A 25,441-nucleotide genomic window follows, 5' to 3' on the forward strand; every position below is an offset into this window, starting at 1 on the left:
TACTTTCAAAGTTGCTGGTAGTTCAGTGAATTAAAACTGTTTATGCTTTTGCCACATGGCGGAGCCATTTTTAGCTGGTAAAATAATATCTTCCCTTCAATAAATTTACATTTATCACTAAGTATTCTTCCTAAATACTTTGACTAAATAGTCTTGAATTATGGATGTTTTTAATTTTGTGTGAAGGTTTCAGGAATGTATACCTTGCATAAAATTAAACTGCACTAGAATTAGGTGTGTTGCCCTAGCAGGTTTGGCTCAGTGGCTAGAGTGTTGGCCTGCAAACTGAAGGGTCCCAGGTTCGATTCCGGTCAAGAGCACATGCCTGGGTTGCAGGCTCAATCCCCAGTACGGGGCATGCAGGAGGCAGCCAATCAATGATTCTTTCTCATCATTGATGTTTCTGTCTCTCTCTCCCTCTCCCTTCCTCTCCGAAATCAATAAAAATATATATTTTTTTAAAAAGAATTTAGTATGGCAAGAATGTAGAGTAAATGGTAGGAAGAAGAAGACAGGAAGTGAGAAACGAGTTTGAAAAGGTTTATAGACAGATTATGAAGCTCTTCAAAGGGTATGCATTCTTGATTCATCAGGATATTACTATATCCACAAAGTCCTACCATAGGCAATGAGAAGAATGGGAGAGAATCTTCTTCAAGTGATATTGCTCATAAAGGCAATAGGTTGGCACTATATTTTCCCCCAAATATTTTATTCATCTTTTGCTCTCTCATTCATTTATTCAACTGCTTATTGAACATCTACTATTTGGCAGCAACTGTACTAGGCATTTGAAATACAAAAATGAATAACACGTTGGTCCCTGACCTTAAAAAATAAAATTAGCCCGGCCAGCATGGCTCAGTGGTTGAGCGTCAACCTATGAACCAGGAGGTCACTGTTGGATTCCTGGTCCAGGCACACGCCCGGGTTGTGGGCTCGATCCCCAGTGGGGGGCGTGCAGGATGCAGCCGATCAATGCTTCTCTCTCACTATTGATGTTTTTATCTCTCTCTTCCTCTCTGAAGTTAATAAAAAGATATTTTAAAAATATATAAATGAATAAAAAAAATAAAATTAATTAATCACCATTTTTTGATTAGTGCAAAGAATATTCAGTAAGCACTTATTATGTGTGAGGTACTGTATTAGCTATAGAAATACACGGGAAAGCCAGGCAAGGTTCCTGCCCTCCTGGTGCTTATATGCTAGCGGGGAACAGATCACAAACCAATAGACGCAAACAAATTTAATAGTGGCATAAAGAAAGTAAAACAGCACAATGTATTAGGGACTGGCCAGGGGTGGTGGTGGTATGAAAAGCTCCTCTGAGGAAGTGACCTTTTGGGCTGAGCCTGAACGGTCATAAAGATCAGGCCATGTGAGGATCTGTGGGATAAAGTTGCAAGCGGAGAGGAACGCAAGTACAAGGGCCTCAGGATGGGAACAAGCCAGTGTCCAACAAGGTTGTAAAGAACCCAGCTTCTTCATGGCACTGGGATCCGCCACCCACAATGTCAGCACCGTCCTGGATGGAGGACATTTTCATCCTCACAGTAAGTTCAGTTAGACAGCCCTGCCCTAGAGCAATTTCTGTATACGTGCAGTCGGAGTCATAGTGGATACTGTTTATTTTAGCGTTGTTGGTGATTGCACACAACCTTGAAAAAGAACCAATAGTTCCTCAACGAGAATTTGCATGAATTGTGACATATTCATATAATGGAATCGCACACAGAAGTGGAAATCAACATGGATGAAATGCAGAAACATCATGTTGAGAGCAAAAAGCAAATGGCATGCAGTCATTTTTCAAAGTTCGAAAACAAGGAGAATTAAATAATGTATTGTATATATATATGTATGTATATATTTGGTGAAAGAAATGTAAAAATCAAGCATATTAAACATCATATTCAAGATAGTGTTTGTCTTTGGGAAAGAGACACAGTCAGCTGCAAAGATATTGGCAATATTCTATTAAGCAATGATGGGTATATGGGCATTTATTTTATTCGTTATCCCTAATTTACACATTATCTATATTTTTTTATACATGAAATACTGTTTCTTAAATAGATCACTCTGGCTGCAGTGCAAATGATGAACTGAAGAGAGACAGGAATGTAAGCAAGAGACTTGTTAGGAGACTATAATTTATCCAGGCAAAAGGCGAATGTGATCTGGATCGAGAAGGCAGCAGTGGAGTTGAAAAGAAGAGGACGAATATGGCACCTATTTTGGAGGTGAGTCACCCTAACCCTAACCACTATGCTCTGGTAGAGGTTTGCACGGTGTGTGGTGGAGCATGGAAGAGGAATAGCTACGTCAGAATGGGAGCTTTAGGGGAAGCTTCTTGGAAGAGATGACAGATCATCTGAGTTTGGGACAACTGGGACTTTGTTAGGTGATAGTGACCGAGGAAAGGTATTCTGGTTGGAGGTATTGGCTTATGCAAAGATCCGAAAGCAGCAAGTCTCTGTTTGGGAACTAAAGAGTGCAAGTGAGGGCAGGGGCCAAACATGGAAAGCTAGCTGTGCCCACTGAGGGGTTCAGATCTTATTCTGAAACATGCAGGGAAACTGCCTCCAGTTTTCTTTCCTTTTGCCAGGGAGAAAGGAAGGTCCCTGTGAACAACAAAATAAGGCCCGGGTAGAACGCTGTGAGAGTCTAGCCACAAGGAGGTCCTGGTTGGACTACTCTGAAATGCTGCTCTTTGCACCTATCATCACCAAAACCTAAATTTTGTAGAATTAGGGAAATATTGAAATAAAGGTAAAAGGAAAAGAAGGCCAAATGGAAGAGAAAATGATAGAGATGAAAAGGAGGAATTTGACCTTTGAGAAAATAATAATTAAATACCACTGGAGACCATAAGCCCTGGTTTCCTTTAGGAATGCTTAGACTGGCTTTGCTTAAAGCTTCAAAGAACAAACCCATAGCTTTTGAAAATTTTTTGTATTTAAAAAATGAACTATGATCTTTAGTATCTGAGGCAAATATTTAAATATAATAATTACTAGAGGCCCAGTGCATGGATTCATGTACCGTCATGCACCAGTGGGGTCCCTCGGCCTGGCCTGTGCCCTCTCACAATCCAGGACCCCTTGGAGAATATTGGAGAGCCAGTTTTGGTCCGATTCCCACAGGCCAGGCTGAGAGACCCCACAGGTACAAGAATCCATGCACCAGGCCTCTAGTATGCATATAAGGTCTTTGATTAATCTCTTCCCACCCTTCCCCTCCCCACATCCCTCTGAGATTCATCAGTCTGTTCCATATTTTGATGCCTGTGCATTGAGTGTCTGCCCTCTGGTGGTCAGTGTGCATCATAGCTACCGGTTGAACAGTCAGAGGGTCGGATGGTTGGACGGTCACTTAGGCTTTTATATATATATGGCATTCTTGTCCTCTTTTCAGATACTTTTCTTGAGAAGAAGCATAAAAATCTCAGAAATAAAGTTAACATGCAGGAGTTGGTGACTCAAATCCACCTTTTCCAATGTATACCCTTTGTTATATTTTCTTATCAGATTTCCAGTTTCGCTTTTCAACTTTTTTCCCCTTGTTTTTCTTCCTTGTTCTGAGAAGAATGATTCATCAGATAGAAGTAAAACTACACCCATTTTCCCTGGCCGGTGTGGTTCAGTTGGTTGGAGCATTGTCCCTTACACGGAAAGGTCATGGGTTCAATTCCTGATCAGGGCACATACCTAGGTTGCAGATTCCATCCCTGGTTGGGGCACATATGGGAGAAAGGCTCTCATATTGATGTGGGTTTTCTCTCTCTCTCTTTAAAAAAATCAATAAGCATATCCTTGGGTGAGGATTAAAAAAAAAACACACCACTAAACATATTCACAGAGTAAATGGGAAAAAAAAAAAAAGATAGCATGCATCTCACCATGAAAATAGATGAAAACAATGGTCTCTCTTTTTAGGACTTGGGGAGGAAGGGAGCAGATTTTATTCCTTAAAAGCCTCCAACTAGAAAACCTGATTTTTATATTAAATAAGAAAGACAGCATGCAGTTAAGAAAAGAGGCCAAGGTTTGAAGGCCATTCGACCTGGTTTTAAGTCTAACTGCTATTTATAGGCATAGACAGTCATTTAATCTGAGTCTTAGCTTCTTCTTCTGAAAAGCAGGATTCTAGTTATAACAGCTAAAATTTATTGTGTGTTTACTATGCGACAGGTCTTACAATGTACGAATTTTAGCTCATTTGTTCTTCGCAATAACCCTAAATCAGAAGGTAGATTCTATTACTATCCCCATTTTACAGACGAGGAAATGCAGAAACAGAGGTTAGGAAACTTGCACATCATCACACAGCTAGTAAAGTGGTAGAGAGGCTCTATGCCCAGGTACCTGATTCCGAAGACTAAGAATCTGAGTCCTCTAAGGCTAAGGATAAAAAGATAGAACGTAAGTGAAAGCATTTGGAAACTTAAGTCCTTTAGGCATGCCAGTCTGAAAGGTAAACCTGCAGATTTATAAATTGCTAAGTGTGGTTGTATGTTATTTTTCAACTAACAACAAAGCAAACATTTGTAGATATTCCATTGGCGGATGGTTTAGGCTTACGGGTGCTTTTACTCTAGGCTTTGACAAATGGAACATAATCAGGAAGCTTTTCTTAGGCACATACATACACAGCCGTCAAGTTTTCACAGTGGCCCATTTTAATTGTCTGACAGGTAGAAAACCATGATGACCACGCAATGTGACAAGCAGGGATCACTAATAGAAGTCTTAATTAGATGATGAGTAGCATTTTGGAATCATAAAATGCATTAAGCCTACATTTAGAATGATCAAAAGAGTGTGTATAGAAACCTTGAGCGGAATCTTGTTAATAACACATTAAATGTTTTCTTAAAAACAAATCTAATCCACACCTCAAACTGGGGCAAAGTCCTTCTCACTGGTCATTTCCAAATGACCCACGTTTGTTATTAAACGCTTTTATGAGTACTATAACTATAAAATTCAGGAATCCAAGGCTATGATTCTTCCGTGATAATAAAGTTTATATCCTTTCTGGTGGAATGTTTTAAATGATGACCTTGAGCTGCTTTATAAAACCTACACATGACAACTGAGGTGAAAACGTGACCTGTTTGGGGCAAGAATCTGTTGCAGAAGGAACATAGAGTTTGCAAAATGACAGCCAGGGAGGTAGGAAGGCCTCCTGAGAGTTGTCTCATTATCGTTAAAGTTATTTCAATAGCAATCATATAATATGAGGGCTCACGGGATCTTAGAGATTATCTTCTGGACTAGTGCCTCAGGTTGGAGTCTCTGAAAGATTGTGTGATATCCTTGTGGCGAGCAGCTCGTTAGTGGCCATGCTAGAATGAGAGGCCCATTTTCAAACCAACTGTTCGTACATCTGGTAGCTTCATGCACACCTGCCTGGTAGCTAACCTCTTTTTCATGAGCAGTGTTGACGATACACAGCAGAGTTGTGTTACAAACTCCAACCCTACCTACTCCCTTCAGCACTGATCATGTTCAATGGTATAAGTGGGTTGTGGCTTACTCAAGGATTAGGTTCCAAAGTCAGGCAAAATTTTGTACTTTTTAATCCCTTAACCTTTTTCACCCAGCCCACCAATCCCCCTTCCCTCTGACAACTGCCAGTCTGTTCTCTGTTTCTATGAGTCTGTTTCTATTTTGTTTGTTTATTGTGTTCTTTAGATTCACAATAAACATATTTATTGTGAATAAATATAAATGAAATCATATGCAAAAAAAATGAAACTAGATCACCTTACACCGTATACAAGAATAAACTCAAAATCGACTAAAGACTTAAATGTAAGACTCGAAACCATAAAAATGCTAGAAGAAAACATAGGCAGTAAAATCTCTGACATTTCTCTTAGAAATAGTTTTTCTAATGTAACTCCTCAGGTAAGGGAAACAAAAGAAAAATAAACAAATGGGGCTACATCAAACTAAAAAGTTTTTGCACAGCAAAGGAAACCATCAACAAAATGAAAAGACAACCTACTGAATTCGAGAAGATATTTGCCAATGATACATCTGATAAGGGGCTAATATCCAAAATTTATAAAGAGCTCAGATAACACCAGAAAAACAACCCAATTAAAAAGTGGGCAGTATATCTAAATAGACACGTCAAAATAAGACAGACAGATGGCCAATAGACGTGTGAAAATTTGCTCAACATCACTAATCCACAGGCACTTTTAAGTTGTTCTCTCTCCCTCTCTTTCCCGCCCCCCCACCATCCCTTTTTAACCCATTCTCCCCTTCCTCCCTATCTTTCTGTATCTACTTTCTATTTGAATTCAAATGTTAAATATATCACTGATTAAGTGAGTCCATATGTTTGTTCCTGTCATATAGGATATATTATATAAGTTAGTTATTAATGTAAGGGGCAATTTGCCTAGAGGTCAAGGACCCAGGAGCTATACTGCCTTGGTCTAAATCCTGGTTCAGCCGCTAACAAACTGTGGCTCAGGACACATGATTTACATTCTCTGGGCTTCAGTTTTCTTCCCCAGTAAAATGGATATAATAAAAATAGAACTCTTGTTTCGTGATTGTTATGAGGATTGAGTTATAATATATTTCAAGTGTTTAGGACAGTACAATGTGCGTGCTTATAGGAGCATAACTATTGTTATGTGATGTCGCTATACTTCAGGTAACTCAGAGAACTACATTTTGACACTAATTCCTAACAGCTGTGTGTGCTTAGTTTCGTTTATCATCTCCGGTCTCCATTCTTTCTGGCATCCAGTGATCACCTATAAGGGAAAAGTGCTGAATGACTGTCTTGCACAAAACTGAGAGCAGTTGTAGTACTGACTTAGAGCCAAAAGGCAGGGTGATGAGAACAGTGACTCATCTTACTAGCTGTGTGATCTTGGACTTTAGTATCTCCAGTTGCAAATCCTAAATGACAGCACTACCTATCTCACAAAAGTGTCTGTGAAGATCAAACACGATATGTGTAGAATGTTTCCTAAACTATAAGGTAACATCAAAGTGGAAGAGATTGTTGGTAAGCTATAATTTAAATAGAGGCTGACACTATTGTTGCTGTAAGAGCCTTTACAGAAATAAAGACAAATAATTCATGAGTTTCTGCAGCAACACTTCACTGTAGGAATCTATTGGGAGGAACACCAGGTCTCCAATTATTTTCTTAATATATACACACTTCTCTGAAAACTCAGGTTTGGGGGAATTCTCAGTAGCATCCTCCAGATTTTCCAGTACTATGTAAATGAAAACTACCCGTGATGTAAGTTGTTTGTTACATAACAACTTTGATATTGCAGAGATAGGCTCCTGAGGAAAGATTAATTGAGTGTTAAGGAATTTGTGATTAATATATAGATTTTGTTTTCTATAGTCACTGGCATGAGATTAAATGTATTTAAAAATGTTTCTTATTGATTTTAGAGAGCAAGGGAGAGGGAGAGGTAGAAACATCAATGATGAGAGGGAATCATTGATCGGCTGCCTCCTGCATGCCCCCCACTGGGGATCAAGCCCTCAATCTGAGCATGTGCGCTGACTGGGAATTGAACCGTGACCTCCTGGTTCATAGTTCGATGTTCAACCACTGAGCAACACCAGCCAGGCAAATTAAGTATACTTTTTTAATAAAATGAGACAAATTAATTTTTCTGGCTTGCACTACCATGGCCCTATTTTTGAAAGATATGTTGTCAATAGATATGACTATCTAAAGGGGAAAACATAATTTTATTGCAGGTTATTCAGCATTTTATATGACTCAGGGTCCCTGAGGTTATTATAAACTTGCTCCTGAAATTAAGCATTCTTTCATTAAACTAGATGAAATTTTCTCCTGAATGTTTATTATAATGAAAATACATGCATTAGTCAGGATAGGCTAACTTACGTTGCGGTAGCAGGTTAACCCTAAAATCTAGTGGCTTCTACCAGGGTCTATTTCTCACTTTCATGCGAGCAGGTAGCTCTGTTCTGCTCCGGTATCTCTCCATCGTTGCCCTGTCAGGGGAAGAAAACACCGAAAGAACATGCACCCGTTTTGCTTCGCTTTGCCCAGAGTGACACCATTCGTTCTGTCCATAGCCCCTTGACCAGAACTAGTCACACAGACTGTACGAGACAGGGAAATCTGAAGAGCACAAGGATATTCAGTGAATGATAAACATCTCTGCCACAACCCCCAAACCTCTAAAGCAGTAAAATGCTCTCAGTCACATTCCAGTCCTTTTACCCCTATCCCCTCCCCGCAGGACAGTGCTGTGTAGAGGAAGGAGCATAGACTCTAGGGTAAGGCTGCCCTGGGTTTGAATCCCAGCTGCCCCTCAGAGTAGTTGTGTGAGTGTGAGCAAGTTCTCTTGTTTCTCTACTCCTCAATTTCGTCATCTATAAAATGGGGTTTCAACACCTACCTTTTAAGGTTGTTGCAACAATAAGAAATTATCTACGCAATCCCTTTGGTGATTATTATCAGCAGAAGGACAAGAAAATATTTAGGGCAGTAATTCTCAGCTCTAATCCTTCCAACACTTCAGATATTTCAAATTAGCTCAAGGAGTGTTGTAACATTTCAAAACGCTCTTCAACTAGGATGATTTAAAATTCCTCTTTACTTACTAAAAGAAATCTCTGCAGGTCACTAGAAGTAGGGTGAGTGCTGACATCACTCTGGGCAAATTAAAAGAGAGGTGAAACTTGTCTTTAATATTCAACTTTTGCCCCTTCTGTGATATCTTCTCACCTACCCCAGCCCCCAGGCTTTGGATTAGCCTGGTATGAATCCCAGTTTAGTCACTATCCATAAATTAGTTAGGCATTCTGAGACCCAAGTGTTCTCATCGCCCAAGTTGGGACAGTCAAGACTACCTCGTAGGGTTGTTTACAGGATCAAATTGCAGTTAAAGCCCTCAGCACAGTGTCTGACTGTCTTCTGACTTCGTTCCTTGCGATCATGCCTGAGTCTTGGGGGAGAGGAGACCTACTAGAGCTGTGTCACAAAAATACCCAAGAGACGATAAAAGACCAAATCAACACCGGGTTGTACCTAACAGAGAATCGTATATACTTGGGTGAGAGGATTTGTCTACTCCTAGATAGAGATTTAAAAGTTTTTTAATTAGGAAAATTACACATAAAAATCCAGATTTTTCACTTCTTTAAAGAATCAGATCTGTCCCCTATGATAACTGTTAGCCCTCTTTGACCTTGATGTGCTCCCTATTTGCCATAGCACTCACTACTCTCTATTGTCTATGTAGCCTGCTTTACACATGGATCTGCTTGACCCCGGTAAGAATTGGACCCCTGGCCAATAGGTTCAGGAAAGTAATCATGATGATGGTGATGACAAAGGTAAAGTTGGTGAGGAAGAAGTTTGTCAGCTGTTTTCAATGGTTCAAAAAGCCTAATGTCAACGATTATAGTATGAATTTCTAAAAGCCGGCACAGGTTAACTAAGGAACCAGATTTCTTTGCTTTTAGGTGGATTTACGTTAACTGGATAATTGGGATGTCATGAAAGAAATTCAGATAGGCAAGTAGATATCATTGATAAATATTTTACTGGTAAAAATTGGGAAAACAGATCTGGCCAGTTTTTCTCAGTGGTTAGAGCATCGGGCTGCGGATCAGGGTCTCGGGTTTGATTCCCAGTCATGGACATGTACCTCGGTTGCAGGTTCGATCCCTGGCCTGATCAGAGCATGTGTAGGAGGCAACCAGTCAATGTTTCTCTCTCTCTCTCTCTCTCTCTCTCTCTCTCTCTCTCTCTCTCTCTCCCCCCCTTTTTTCCTCCCTCTTTTCTATTCTCTCTCTCTGAAGATCAATGGAAAAAATATCCTGGGGTGAGGATTAAAAAAAAATGTTGGAAAACAGAGTACTATTATTTAATAATAAAGTTTACTCAATAGACCAGTTCTTTCAAAAAAATGGGGCCCAGGAGGAGAAAAATAGTATGAAATGTGTTCTTATTGATAGAAAGGTTGGGAAGGGAGCAACTGGCTTTGTCTGTCTCTTCTCCACTGATATTGATAATCCTAAGGGTCAAAACCAGAAGAATGAATGTTAGAATTTCAAATATCTCATGGTAGATAGAAAAGACATTTGGTGACAGATTATGGCAGCTTCTTTTGAATTTCATGTCCAAGTCAGGCTCTATTCTCACTTTTAATTTTAAATAGTAGATATCATTTTTAATACAGGCTTAGTCTTTTCAAAATTATAAGGCAAAATGAAATGCAATGACCATTTATGATATTGCTGGGCTCTGTCAAAACTAGTTAATATTCCTTCCTGTGCAAATGTACAAGGTCACTGTATTTTACAAGGGTGAGGAATCTTTTTACTGATGACCTGTAATTCTCAAGGATTGTTACATGTCCCAGAACAAAGCTGATTCATAATCTACTAGGTGGGGCAAAGGTATTATGTCTTCAGTATTTCTTGCCAACTCCTTCCAGCATTTAACTAAACTATGTGGAAATCTTTTGAGAATTTTCAAGATAACATGAAAATCAATCCCAATCCTCCCCCTAATCCAATCTTTTCCTCTTCCAAAGGCCCAAGACAGGAGAAAGGACGTGCTCCAGGTGACACGGTTAAGACTAGAACTCAGGTCTCCTGATTCCAAATCCAATTAGAGGCATAAAGGTTCTGTCTCCTCTTCCACTTTAAAGGATCCCAACCCACTGTTGCCTGAGATCTGTTTTGTTTTTTCTTTATCATCCCTCAGCTTCTACTTAATTATCTAAACATTCAGATTTTCACAGTCCTCCTACCTTGTTCTTACAGCATTTTAACAGGGCTTTCCAAATTCCAGTTTGAGAAATCCTGAATGAGAGACAGGATCTGAAGGCTTCCCCACTCTCCATTCCATGCTGAGGTTTCAAAGGGCTCAAAGAGAAGCTTACCAGGAGGATATATGTCTGTTCCTCTTAGCTACCGCAATATTAGACCAAAAAAATGTTGTTGTTTTTTCTAAGATACAGGGTGGGGGATGAAGAGCAAAGGAGAGACATCCAAGGTGGTTCTGGCCAGGGCTGCCTCTCCCCCTACCCACCCTAGCTGTGTGGCAAAGCGAAGCAGAGACTGTTATGGGGGGGAAATGAAGACAGGATGGAAGCAGAGAAAGTCAGCGATAAATTATAAAAGAGCTACAATTTAAAACTAAGGTATATGAGAAGAGCACAGGCTGACTCATAAATGATATAGCTAGAACTATGCAGATGACGTTGCAAAAGGAAGCAAAGGATACTTGTAAACAAACATGCTGGCCAGCCCCGGTCCCCTACGGCAGTGGTCGGCAAACTCATTAGTCAACAGAGCCAAATATCAACAGTACAATGATTGACATTTCTTTTGAGAGCCAAATTTTTTAAACTTAAACTTCTTCTAATGCCACTTCTTCAAAATAGACTCGCCCAGGCCATGGTATTTTGTGGAAGAGCCACACTCAAGGGGCCAAAGAGCCGCATGTGGCTCGCGAGCCGCAGTTTGCCGACCACTGCCCTACGGCTCTCATCGTTATCATTATACATAGTTCAGAAGGTTTGGGACTGTCAATCATAAAGAGGGAGGAAAATGTGCTGCATTTTTCATAATACTAAGTTTCTTCCATTTAAAAGAGTATTTTATATTCTGATATTATATCCTTCCCTTTTTAGTCCCAAAACATTTCTTTTATATAATGACAGTGAAAGTAGATGATAATTGGTATTTTTTATAGGCTTCCTTGGCAACTTAAAACAATGGATCACTCTAAGCTGCCCCACAATTATTTTGGGTGGTGTTATACTAATTTGTAAAACCCGAACATCTGCTAATCTCTCTAGGAAAATATACTCGAAATGGTAAATAGTTACCTTCCTTTCCGGAACAAATTTCAATTAACACACCCTTCAAGGAGAAGACTTAACAAAAATCTTACTTTTCCTTCTGAACAGCTTTCTCCATAAAAACGTTCTGCAAGTATATCAAATTAGTCATAACAACTACTGTTAAGTGCTTAATGAGACACGTCTTCATAACCTCTGACAATCTGGCAGGAGTGCATTTAATAATAGCAATAAATACAGATGGGGCTACATAAATCAAGGCGATCCAGATGCACAATTCTTGCTGCATGAGATGGCATCTCAGCTTTCTCATCTGAAATGAACCAAGAAATTAATTCTAACGATGACCATAACAATAAAAAAAATCAAAATTAAATCCAGACTCTTGGAAAGAATGCCTTAGTTCTCTTTGCCCACCGCCCACTTTACGTATCTGGAACCAGCAGATCAAAGGAAGCTCCAAAGAGAAGGCAGGGTTTAGGATGAGGAATGGGGTTCCTGACTCGGTTGTGAGAATACAGCAGTGGCTTCCCCTAGGGTAGGCCCGCTCACTCCTTTGCATTGCAGGGCAATAAAAATGCAGTTGCGCAAGCATTAGTCCAAAGTTGTTTAAAGAGCGAGTAGGCTTAAGACCAGAGATATTCGCAGTTCTAGGTAACCTCCCAAACGGCCTCACCCATCTTCCTCTAAAGAGGAGGCAGATTCTCCTCCACCCTCTATTCTCCTCTGAACCCCTTCACCTTCCAGCACCGCCCATCTCTGGAGGAGTTTGCCCGGGATGGGCTTTATGATGCACACCACTGCTACCCGCTGCTGATGGCAGATCCAGCCCAGAGTACTTACAGAGCTGTTTCTCTTTGAGGATCTTCACCCTTGATGCAGCACTAAAGGCAAACACAACAGGGACAATGAGTTTTCTGGCTTTTTAAAGGCCCGTTAATCAATAATTTGAATGCAGCAAGGTGGCTCAAGGCACAGGAAACCCAAACGTGTCTGATAATCTCCTACCTAAACAATACACACCAATACAGACATGCCTAGAATATACAGCTCCTCTGCACTGGTCCAGGTCTTATTTCTCTGGCTACATTAATTATTTTTATGAAATCTAGCAAAGATGTAATTCTTAATTCAAAATGCTTCTAGGATTCGTATGTAATTGAGTATATATATATATATATATATATATATATATATATATATATATTTTTTTTTTTAGGAAAAAAATTTGCTCTGGATTGGGTAACAGGGGGTCGGTGAATTTCTTCTTGGGAGACGTTGTTGCCCCAAATAAAACCCAGTTACCATATGTTTCAAGAAAAATGGCTTTTGCTGGATAATGAACTTGGCCTAGGCCACACTTGCCTTTCTTCAGAGATTTTCTGCCATATTTGCCTCCCTTTGGCACTGGGTTAACTGGTGGAGTCAAATGCCTGGCACTAACCTATGCACCCACATACTCTGCATCCTGCTAACCAACAAGGTTAACCATTCAACAATTCAAACTCCAGCCCACCGCAGCCGGGGCACGTGGCCTTACTCAAAAGGTGAGCAGCAAGTGTCACCCTTTTCATGCAGATTCCTGACTCTAGAGCAGATGCTCCTTTTACATTTATTTATTGTACCAGAGGTGCCATCGCCACAATAAAGGGAAATGTAAAAGGAAGAAACATCAGCCCCAAGTCCCCTACCCTGAACACCATAGCAATTTTCATTCAGGTCTGGTCCATATGCACGTCTATACTTTGTAAATCTGTACTCATCTATATTATAAAAAGCCAGTGATCGTAACGCTGTAATGCCATAACGACCAAACGACCTGTCACCAGGAGGTGCATGGATGGGTCTTGCGGTGCGGCGGGTCTGGGTCTCCCGCGATTTCGCACGCTGGGCCTCTAGTAATATATGAAAGATGTTTATTCCCTTAAGCAACTTCCATTTTAGATTACATGGTAGCGAGACCAGATTGTCCAAGTATGGTTCCTAACTCTAGTCACTTACACAACTGGTTCTTGGCTTTCATTTAGATGACGTTTTACCTAAATAGCCTAGAATACTTAGATACCTTCATTATTCTTTTTCTTCTAGCAATCAGTCCAAAGCACAACGTCAGAAAGACCACAACAGTTGCAGCAATAATGGGTTCTATTGGCACCGTCGAACCTCTATCTGTTGGAAATGCAAACACAGAGAACGAGAACTAACATTTACATGCTTCTAATTTATGTGCTTCTAGTATGTCCCAGCCGTGATGCCTTGCACTTTTAACATATATCACCCTCTTACTCAAATCCTCCCAACAATCTCCAAAAGTAGGTATTCTATTCCGATTTTACCGGCGAGGAACCGGGGGCTCCGAGAGGTTCGTTTACATGTCCAAAATCACAGACCTAGCGATGTTATTTTCCTTCCATGTTCATAGGGTGAAACAATCCCAACACGTGGGCTAAAATGTTGTGATGTCATTTTCAGCTTTGCATGGCCTCATTGAAACTACCCCGCTGAGCCCTGCAGCTGAGAGAGGCTCCTGGCAAACTTGGCGTTTAGCCTGACCACCGGCAGCAGAGTGCTCACGCTGCCAAGGCAGCCAACCACCAGGGAAGTCAGGAAGAAATAAGAAAAACAAGTTGGTTTGGAAGAGCTCCACCCCAAACAAGATCCTGCCCACCTGAAAGCCAGGCTGTCAGGCTGGCATCCTGCTTGTCACACAAGCTGTGTATCTTCCATGTGACATGGAACAGTTATGATTCCTTCTTAACCGAGAGGGACGATATAACCCCCAGTGTCTGCGTGTGGGCCTTACACACGGTATGGCCTGAGGCTCCCACCAACCATGCTTTTGTGAATAGCAGAGGCGGGGAGTGGGGGTGGGGGTGGGGTGGAGAGGTGGGGAGTGAATAGCCACAGACTTCAATCTGGAGACCCTTCCACAGATTCTTAGCTTATTTGTGGGGCTGGTTTTTAAAGCAAGTAGCCCCCGGGCATACTGTCACTGTTCTGCTGGACAAATGGCTGAACGCGCCATCGATCACAGTGATTGGCCGCAGCAGCTCTTCCTCCCCACCAGCCGTTCCGTTGGTGCCCCCGACCCCTGATGGGGAGGAAATAAGAAGCCCTACGCTCCCATCAGTCCAACACTTCTGGCAGGGGTTCAGTTGGCTTCCTGGGAACTGGCAAGGAAGGCAATGAGTGGGCAAACGACAAAGTGAATAATGTTCTAACAAGATATACGCGCCTCAGCTTGTTTGGCTGCTCCTAGCGTCCTGGCCCCAGACCAGGAAATGTGCGCATGAGCATTTTCGGCATCTGCTACACCAGGAATCTCGCTTTTCTCTTTTTGTATGAACAAGAAATATGGGGAGGGTAGATCAGTTGGAGCTTCATTTATCCCTATATCGCAGAGGTGATACACCTGCGTAGATGAAGCATGAAACCAAGAACTCATCCCCACCTCTTATTTTCCCCTACTTCCTCTTCTGATCAGCCTACATGTTACAATGCAGAGTTAGGAGTGATTTTAGAGATCCGTTTTCTTATCGAGTCGGCATCTTTCTTCACTATGTGTTTCTGACTTCTGTTTGTCTCTATGCTGTGAACTCAAAAGTCCAGATTTTACAGACCTTGTTGCCCAGGAGAATTCATGGAAATACTCCTCCCTAAAAGCCTACCAGAATCGTCTTCCCCCAGATAGTTCTAGAAAAAGACCTTTGCTCAAAAAGCAGTGTTCTTTAAGGAATTGGCGAGAGTTCTTAGTGGGAAACTCCTTGAATGGGATAATTCGCCCAAGAAAATCCTAGCTGCTAATCATAATTGTCATCATCATTTGTTGTCATAAAAATATAGTTTAAAATATATTTTTTTGTTTAAATTTCTTTATTGATTAAGGTATCACATAAAGATATATTTTTATTGATTTCAGAGAGGAAGGGAGAAGGAAAGAGAGATAGAAACATCAATGATGAGAGAGAATCATTGTTCGGCTACCTCTTGTATGCTTCACACTGGGGATTGAGCCTGCAACGCGGGCATGTGCCCTTGACCAGGAATCCAACTGTGACCTCCTGGTTCATAGGTTGATGCTCAACCACTGAACCACGCCAGTTGGGCGTGAAAAATATTTACTGAGCATCTATTCCGAGTTTTTCACTATGCTGTATATTATTTAAAAAGAGAGTTACCTTTGACAAAGAGGTGAAAGTCCTTTGTCTTTGTTCCCCGAGGTGAATATGCAAAACAGCTGTAGGTTCCATTGTCAGATTTCTTGACTTTGGTGATTGACAACTGAAAAGACTCACTTGTCTGTTGGACTTGGTGGTGGTTTTTCTCTAAGGTCAGGTTGCCGCTGTTTTTGTACCACATCATTAGAGCCTGGGGGTTGGATTTCACATTGCAAACCAGCTTCGCAGCACTGCCTTCCTCAACTGTTTGGTAGTCGTTTCCACTTAGGAGAGGAGGAACTGCAAGACTCAAGCATTGAGGTTTAATTAGCAGATAAGCCATAGTTTACTGTCAATTTCAAGATCTTCCTTCAGTCTGTCTCATCTAGTCATTCATCCATTTGACAAAAATGTACTGAGTGACTACTGTATGCCAAGCACTGGGCTAGGAACCAGGGGTACAATGGTAAAGAACATACATCCATTTCCAAACTTAATAGAAATTTTAATGTGGTGGAGAAGACAAATCAGGCAGCAAATATCCTATATAATCAAAGGCTAATATGCAAATTGTCTCCTCGACCAGGAGTTCGACTGGGAATTAGGCCAGGGGGCAGGGCTGGCTGGCCAACTGCCTATGGCCCCTCCCCCTGGCCGGCCCTACCCCACCCTAGGTACCCCCCACCCCATAGGGGTGGGTCAGCCAGACCCCACCTGTGCACAAATTCATGCACTGGGCCTCTCGTATATAATAATGAATCTGTACCATTTTGTAACACTACCCAAGAGTATAAGCCTTGAGTCTTTGCTCTCTGAGAATTAATAAACCAATCTGTGCTAGTGGTGGATAAAACAGTGTAATGTTAAGAAAGCAGGCATTGCAGTTCACTCTCATTCCAACTACATCACTTACTATGACCTTGAGAAAGTTACTTAACTGCTAAGTAACTGCTCAGGTTCCTTCTCTAAAAAATGGGATAATGGCTGCCTTATGAATTGCTGTGGAAGATTAAGTGAGATAATGCCGGTAAAGAATTTATCACCGTGCTCGTTAGTACTATCATTATTGTATGGTGGTTTTGAGCACTCCTCACAACCTCCACTTTCACATCTGCTCTAACCACATTTGCCTCGGCCACACATTTACCCATGCGTATTTGCATTTCCTCAACAGTCCTCTAGACATGATGTCCTCCGCCCAGAAGGTGTTCCAGTTGTGGCAACTCTGGCCTCTATGGAAGATGAGCGTGACTTTCTAACTCCCTTTCATTCCTCTGTGCAAGCAACTCCTTACTTCCTCCACGATGAGGGCAGTTATAGACCCAGAGATAGTCGAACACATTTATCGTCACCAATTAATTCAACCCTCCTCCCCACCAGGCCTTTCCAACATTTAGGAGGAGAAATAGCTGGACTGACGCTCCCCTCTTCACGCCCTCTGCAGTTTCTGGCCAAGGCGCAAAAGAGTAATAAAATGCTTGAGAAGTGGGCTGTAGGAAAGACGTCAAGGCGGAGAAGGAGGGGGGAAGGAGCTTGTGTAATCTGCACACTGAATAATTAGACCCTGAGTAGGCTGTGCTATTAATAACTCTCAGAAGAATGACATTTTGTTGCTCTTTGGAATGAGCTTGAATTCTGTATCCATATCCAACAAGGATGTTATATGGTATTCAGATATGTAGGAAGCTGCTTGAATACAGAGCATAGTTGCCAAACATACCAGTTCCACCAGTTCCACAGGTCCTATTAGTTGCTGCTTTTTATTTAACTATTTAAAATTAATATAAGCTTATCAGCTATATGTATTTCTTTAAAACAAATAATACACGTCAGGCTCTGACTATGTAGCTCAGTTGGTTAGAGTATTGTCCTGTTATGCCAAAGTTGAAGGTTCGATCTCCCCAGTCAGGCACATACAAGAATCAACAAATGAATGCTGGTTATATAGGTGGAACAACAAATAGATCTCTCTCTCTCTCTCTCTCTCTCTCTCTCTCTTTCTTTCTCTCTTTCTCTCAAATCAATACATTTAAAAAAATACATTTCATGCCTGGTCAGTGTGGCTCAGTTGGTTGAGCATCGTCCCAAGCACCAGGAGGTCACTGGTTCAATGCCCAGTCAGGGCACATGCCAGGGGTTGAGAGCTTGATCCTCAGTGGGGGGCGTACAGGAAGCAGCCATTCGATGTTTCTTTCTCTCCCTTCCTTTCTCTAAAAATCAATAAAACATATTTAAAGTAATAATAATAATACATTTCAGATAAGGTTCAGGTCCTCCTTGACTCTATCCTCATAATTTCCTGACTGCTTAGAGATACCCACTATTACACATTTGATATAAATCCTTGCATCTTTTTTTAAAAGTAGCGTGGGTTGTTGTTTTTTTTGTTTGTTTGTGTGTGTTTTTTTAACATATAATGTACCCATAGGAAATATATTGTATTGTTTTAGGAGGGTGAGAAGGGTTTACATGAAAGATTGAATTCTTTCAATAACTTGAATGTTTTTGAGATATGTTCACATTGAACCACAGAGATCTAGCTCATTGCTTTTATTTTTATTTACTATTATTTTTTAATCCTCACCTGAGTATATTTTTCCATTGGTTTTTAGAGAGAGAGTGGAAGAGAGAGTGAAAGACAGAGAGAAATATCGATGTGAGAGAAACACATCGCTTGGAATCCAGTGAGCCCTGATCAGGGCCCGGGCCAGGGAGGAGCCTGCAACCAAGGTACGTGCTCTTAACCGGAATCAAACCCGGGACCCTTTGGTCTGTAGGCCAATGCTCTATCCACTGAGCCAAACCGGCTGGAGCTAGCTCATTGCTTTTAGAGTGCCATAGTGAAATATATTACTCTAACCATCTTATTTTGATGGGAATTAGGTTCTATTCATTTTAAAAATGTTAAACAGTGTGTCAACAAATATGCGTGTATATGTCTCTACGCACATGTGCATGTGTTTCTCCAAGGTTAACGTCTAGAAATAGAGATGCTGGGTCTCATAGGGTAAGCACACTTTAAATTTTGAAAGATATTGCAAAAGAGGTGGTCTCAATTTATGCTTTCAGCAACAATGTATGCAAGAACCTATTTCTGTGCACACTCCCCCAAATAGTGTATTATCAACTGCTATTTATAATAATAGTACTTTCTCAGGACTTTACATGCTATTCTCATCATAATTTATGACCTCGTTTTGACTTATTGATTAATGAGTATCAGTTTGTCACTTATGAACCACTGACCAATTGGTTTTTTCATATGCACTTAGCGACAAGAATATTTCGGAGGTGGTTATACAGATGATTTTGGATCCAAGTTGGAAAACGAAAATCTTTTTTTCTTAAGCCACCAAATGATGGCATTCCTGCCATGCCTCCCTTAAGAAGGTACACAGGGAAGAGCACTGGATTAAGAGCCTGGGGATTTTGTTCTGTTCCCAGCTCCAGCTGTGATAATTCTGGCCTCAGTCTGAGCCTCAGTTTCCTCATCTGTCACGTCATAGGGTTACAAGACCTCCAAGGGCCCCTGATAGTCTTGGATTCTATCAAAGTATGCAAAGGGAAGCTTGCTAAAACACCACATTTTATTAATTCATAGCAAATAAAAATGATTCCCAGTAACAAGCAAATGATTCACTCTGGAAACTCAAGCTGCAGGTCGCCAGTATTTTCCAGAGCTGGATTCTTTGGCATTTTCTCCACCCTTTTATCTCAGGAGCAGTGGCATCAGTTTTTCACAGAAAAGCCTGCTGAACTTGAGTCCAGAGTGCTTTCTACCAAATCCTACCACATCATCACCCTAACCCTCATCACCCCTCACCCCACCATCCACACCACCCTCATGTAGAACCAGCTTTCCAACCAAACCATGTTCATCTACATAGAATCATTTAAAGGACCCCCTAATGCCATATAGTTCCACCAATGAGTTACCAATTCCTGCAACCCAGCCATCAAAGAGCTTCATCTTTTGAGGTTTTAAACATGAACAACCAATATATTCATGAAAAGGTGAACACCCTCATTCTTCTTATTTTTTTTTTAAATCCTCACCCGAGGATATTTTTCCATTGATTTTTAGGGGGAGTGGAAGAGAAAGGGAAAGACAGAGAGAAATATTGATGTGAGAGAAACACATCGATTGGTTGCCTCCTGCACGCACCCTGACCAGGGAGGAGCCTGCAACTGAGGTACGTGCCCCTGACCGAAATTGAACCTGGGACCCTTCAGTCCACAGGCCAACACTCCATCCAATGAGCCAAACCAGCTAGGGCCACCCTCATTCTTAATTTAAAACATTGAAATAAAATTTCATATCAAGCTGGCAAATCTCACACTCAGTGTTCATGAGGTGTGGGAAATAGGCACTTTTGTGCTTTGTTGTGGGAGCATAAGTAGGACAATTTGGCAATATCAAGCAAATGTTAAAATGCACATACTCTTTAGACCCAGATTCCAGCTACCACTTAGTGCAGTGCAGACAACACAGACTGGCGAGCAGCGTCTTCCCTTTTACTCACAAGGAACGTTCAGCACCACTGAGATGGACACCGACTGGTCCCTCTGCAGCTTGCAGGTAAAGGTGACTCCATTGTCGTCTTCACTGATGGAAGTCACACAGACGGCGCTGGAATTGATTCTGTTTTCAGACTTTAAATCCACTGTGCCCCCTTCTCGGAACCAGAGAAGTCCTTCATCCCCAGTGTGGTTCTGAACAGCACACGTCAGAGATGCTTCGGAGCCCAGCGGAGTGGTCAGAGTATGGCTCTCGGTTTTACCATTCACAGTTAAAACAGAGCCTGGGAGTGCAGAAAGAAATTATCAAGGCAGAGTGAACAACCTAAACGACCTTACACGTTACATCAGAACAATGAAATTAAAGTAGTCATATCGATCTATGTGATTTTACAAGGAAAAGGGTCCATAATGTATTATTGACTACAAAAAGGAAAAGCTGAAAATGGTTACCAAATTTTGCTGCACCTTGGAATCACCTGGGGATTTTTAAAAAAAATTACTGATGCCTTGATCCCACCCCAGATATTCTTATTAATTGATAGTAGTGCAACCTGGGCATGGATTTTTTTTAAAGCCCCAGATGATTCTAATGTGTAGTAAAGTTTGAGAACCATTGAGTTAGAAAACAATATGTACAGATTTACTCCATTTGCACACACACACACACACACACACACACACACATATACACACACACACACACACTTATGAGGAAAGTGTTGAGAAAAAATTCTATCTATACATATAGGGAATAACACTGATGAAAATAGAGAAAAAAGTAGAGAAATGCTTACCAGATTTAATTTGTTTACTTCAAGGGGTTAGATGTAGCAAAGTGGGAGTGGGGAAATACAAAGAAATACAAAGAAAAAAGCACTGTAGTAAAATGAAAAAAATATTTAAGATGTAACATTAGGTGAATAGGCAGAATGTAAATTATATCTCTAATAATTGCTATGAATGTATCAAAATTGCATATGGGCAAAAGCTGATTTGAAAACATTTCTGATTAGGTGATAGAATTTGGTCTTCCATATCTGATGATTTAATATTGTGTTGGCAATGCAGTGAAATAAAAAGATATTTAAACAGCTGTGGTTTGTGGACAGATAAGTCATTGTGAGGTAGATGATTAGGATATACATACAGTACTTTGTTTTCATCTCTCATTTTTAGAAATTCATCCATCATATAACGTACCTAAATTTCAGTTTTTACTTTCCTGGTTCAGAAGCAATTAACAAAAGGTAAAAAAATAACTTTAGCTACCAAAAACTTGCCCCCTATATAACATTTGTTAAAATAGTCTGTAATAACAAAACAAAACAAAAAACTACTGAAAAAAATAATGAGACTTCAGCCTAGGTTTTTTTGTTTTGTTTTGTTTTGTTTTGTTTTGTTTTGTTTTGTTTTGTTTTTTAATCTGGAAGAATATACACCAAAACATTGAATGGCTGTGTTTGGATGATGGGATTTGGGAGATTTTTACTTTTATTCTTTTTTTAAAAAAATATATTTTATTGATTTTTTACAGAGAGGAAGGGAGAGGGAGAGAGAGTTAGAAACATCGAAGAGAGAGAAACATCGATCAGCTGCCTTCTGCATACCTCCCACTGGGGATGTGCCCGCAACCAAGGTACATGCCCTTGACCGGAATCGGACCTGGGACCCTTGAGTCTGCAGGCTGACGCTCTATCCACTAAGCCAAACCGGTTAGGGCACTTTTATTCTTTTATAAATAGCTTGTCCCCAAAATGTATCCACACACATTGAATCATTATGAAGGCAGTGTTTATTGAAATACATTTCATTTTCAAAATTGAGCTATCAGCTGTTAAAGTGTGTATACATTTTTTGGGACACCCTGTATTTCCTAATTTATTTTACAGCGACTATATATTACTTTTAAAATGAAGGGGGAAAGCTATTTCCAGTGAGGTGTGGGGAGCAAATGCAGGAAAGATTTCTGTGTTAGTGTATGTTCAAAGAAACAGATTATTTTGGACATGATTAGTAATACAATGCATTAAAATGTAGGGAAATTCTGGCTGTGGCTCTGGAGAGAATAGAATACTTCTTCTATGCTAGGAGAACCATAAAAATATTTCCATTTCATTTTTATGATGTTATCTGACTCCTATACTCTGAACCAGAGCAACAATGTCTTCATTCCAATTTGGATTTTGGATTTTTCCAGTGCCCACCCATCATTTTTAACCTGAACTTTTTCTTTATTTAAAGAGGCGAAAGAGCCTTAACCAGTTTGGCTCAGTGGATAGAGCATCAGCCTGCAGACTGAAGGGTCCCAGGTTCGATTCTGGTCAAGGACATGTACCTTTGTTGTGAGCACATCCCCAGTGGGAGGTATGCAGAAGGCAGCTGATCGATGTGTCTCTCTCATCGATGTTTCTAACTCTCTCTCTCTCTCCCTTCCTCTCTGTAAAATAATCAATAAAATACATAAAAATAAAGAGGCGAAAGAAATATGAACTTACTTGTCATTTCACGTGGCAGAAATAAGATCACTAAGAGAAGAAATCTGCACATTCGCATTAGGCCGCTGCTCTTCTGTGCCATCTTCAACGAATTTAAGTCGGATCTGGGGGTGGGGGGGGGGGGGTGGGAAGAAAATGCAGTTGTTTCTGTACTTTGAGCTACACTGCGTTTATGAACCTTCGCCTTGTCCATTTTGCACGTACAGTGAAGTCCCAGATGAGTCATCCCAGTCATAATGATGTTATTTTTAGTTTTCAAAAAATCCCGTTCTGACTCCTAAGTTCAAAGTGCTTTCAGCATTAAAACATTTTTTTAAGACGACAACAACAAAATCACAAGGAGATAGGCTGTCAGATATAGGGCAGCCCAGGGCAGCCCTGGGGAAGGTATAGTAAAACCCGCCTCCCCTGGAGAAATGGAGAAGGTCATTTTCACAGAAAGGGCAAGGAAATGTGTCTCCTTCTCAGACGGTCCCTAATGAACAAAGTAAATCTTGTTTGGAAAGCCTACCTGGGGTCATTTGTGTAAAGTTGCTCGCTGCTAATAGAAAGTCTTTTGAGACTATTCCAAATTCCATTGATTCAGATGGTTTATACTTTTAGGAATGATTCAATCGCAACATGGCCTCTAGTCTTTTTTTTTTTTTAATATATTTTTAATTGATTTCAGAGAGGAAAGGAGAGGGAGAGAGAGATAGAAATAGCAATGAGGAGAGAGAACCATTGATGGGCTGCCTCTTGCTCGCCCCACACAGGGGATCAAGCCCACAACCCGGGTATGTGCCTTAACCGGGACCTCCTGGTTCATAGGTCGATGTTCAACCACTGAGCCACGCCAACCGGGCTTAAAGTATGCTAGTCTCTACTTTCCCCCCATCCCTCCACTGCTCTCCCCTCGTGATACTCCTTAAGGACTCCTTCACCTAGTGTGGACCAAAACAATAAATAACAAAGGATTCTTTTTCTCCTGTGCTTTGCTGTTGCCATTCCCCTCCCTAAAATATTCTCCACTTCCATTTAGGAAAAAAAAACATGTATTTATTACTTCCTTTCAAGAGTACCACTATGAATATAGTAGAACCACATCTGGAGTGTTTTCTGTGCAACAGACACTGTGCCAAACACTTTACATACATTATTTAAATATCAGCTAAGCTTCTAACAACCCTTCTGAAGTCATTTCTAAAGGTTTGGAGAGATTATATAATTTGCCCAAGATCCCAAAGATGGTAACTATCAGGGCCAGGATTTGAACCCAGGACTCCCAAGGCTGTGCTCTTAACCACTCTACTGCCTAGATTAATATTCTCTTCTTTTAAGAAGCTGCTGTAGCCCTGGCTAGGTAGTTCAGTTGGTTAAAGTGTCATCCTTATATACCAAGGTTTCGGGTTCAGTCCCCTGTCAGGGCATATACTAGTACAAGAAGCAACCAATGAATGCATAAATAAGTGGGAAAACAAGTCTCTTTCTCTCTCTCTCTCTCTCTCAAAAAAAAAAAAAGGGCGGGGGTGGCGGTGGAAAAAGAAAAAGCTGCTGTTAATCCTTCCGTCCCTGCCTACTCCACAGACCTTAGCAACTTGGAGTTTTGACCCCATCCCAGGCCTGTCCTGACAGGAGCCAGTTTCGTTCCTGCCAGGCTCACCCTATCTGACTGGCAAGCCTGTATCAATCTTTCAACAAGTTGCAATTAGTACTAATATTGATCCTTTTGTAATTTTACAATTTTGCAAAAAAGATTTCTTTTTTAAAAATATTTTTTTATTGATTTCAGAGAGGAAGGGAGAGGGAGAGAGAGAGATAGAAACATCCACAATGAGAGAGAATCATGGATTGGCTGCCTCCTGCAAGTCCCCCACTGGGGATGGAGCCCACAACCCAGGCATGTGCCCTTGACCAGAATCTAACCTGGGACCTTTCCGTTCCCAGGCCGATGCAATATCCACTGAGCCAAACCGGCTAGGGCGCCAAAAAGATTTCTATGACACGTGGTAACGGCAGTGATTTCAGAATTTGGTCTTTAATAGAGTTTTCTCAAGCACAGCTCCCTGTAGGTACTCATTAGAAACTGAAAGTAGACCTTCTTAAGGAGAAAGATTGATTTCTCCCCTTCCCTTCCACCCCACCAAGATAGCAACTTTTCAAAACGAATTTCCCTCGCCTGGCATGCTTTACCACTTACCCGCTGAGCTCTGAAAAGCTGACTCCCTTGGCCAATTGTTCCTCGGTGTGAGAGCCCTGACTCCTTTCCCCGTTGCCATCTTTATAATACTTGAATTTGAACACTTTATGACAGTAGGGTCAAGTAAATAATTAAATTGGGTTCAAAGTCTGTTTCCCTTTATGGATTCGTAGAGAAGACAGTAATTAGGAAAGACATCTTCCTAAGATCTAAGTGTTTGTGTATACCCAAGTCACTA

General features: G+C 40.9%; 1 protein-coding gene across 1 annotated transcript; it reads right to left on the minus strand.

Moving 5' to 3' along the window:
* Positions 1-12,047: 12,047 nt before the first annotated feature.
* TMIGD1 (transmembrane and immunoglobulin domain containing 1) lies at positions 12,048-25,230 on the minus strand. The gene is made up of 7 exons (XM_079799250.1): positions 25,204-25,230; positions 23,025-23,128; positions 20,532-20,810; positions 16,030-16,308; positions 13,917-14,020; positions 12,695-12,735; positions 12,048-12,164 (listed from the first exon to the last, which is right to left on the minus strand). The coding sequence occupies exons 2-7, from the start codon at positions 23,104-23,106 to the stop codon at positions 12,161-12,163; spliced, it is 789 nt and encodes a 262-aa protein (XP_079655376.1). The 5' UTR covers positions 23,107-23,128; positions 25,204-25,230; the 3' UTR covers positions 12,048-12,160.
* Between the last annotated feature and the right edge of the window lie 211 nt (positions 25,231-25,441).

Source organism: Cnephaeus nilssonii (assembly GCF_951640355.1).
Source record: "Cnephaeus nilssonii genome assembly, chromosome: 19".
Lineage (NCBI taxonomy): Eukaryota > Metazoa > Chordata > Mammalia > Chiroptera > Vespertilionidae > Cnephaeus > Cnephaeus nilssonii.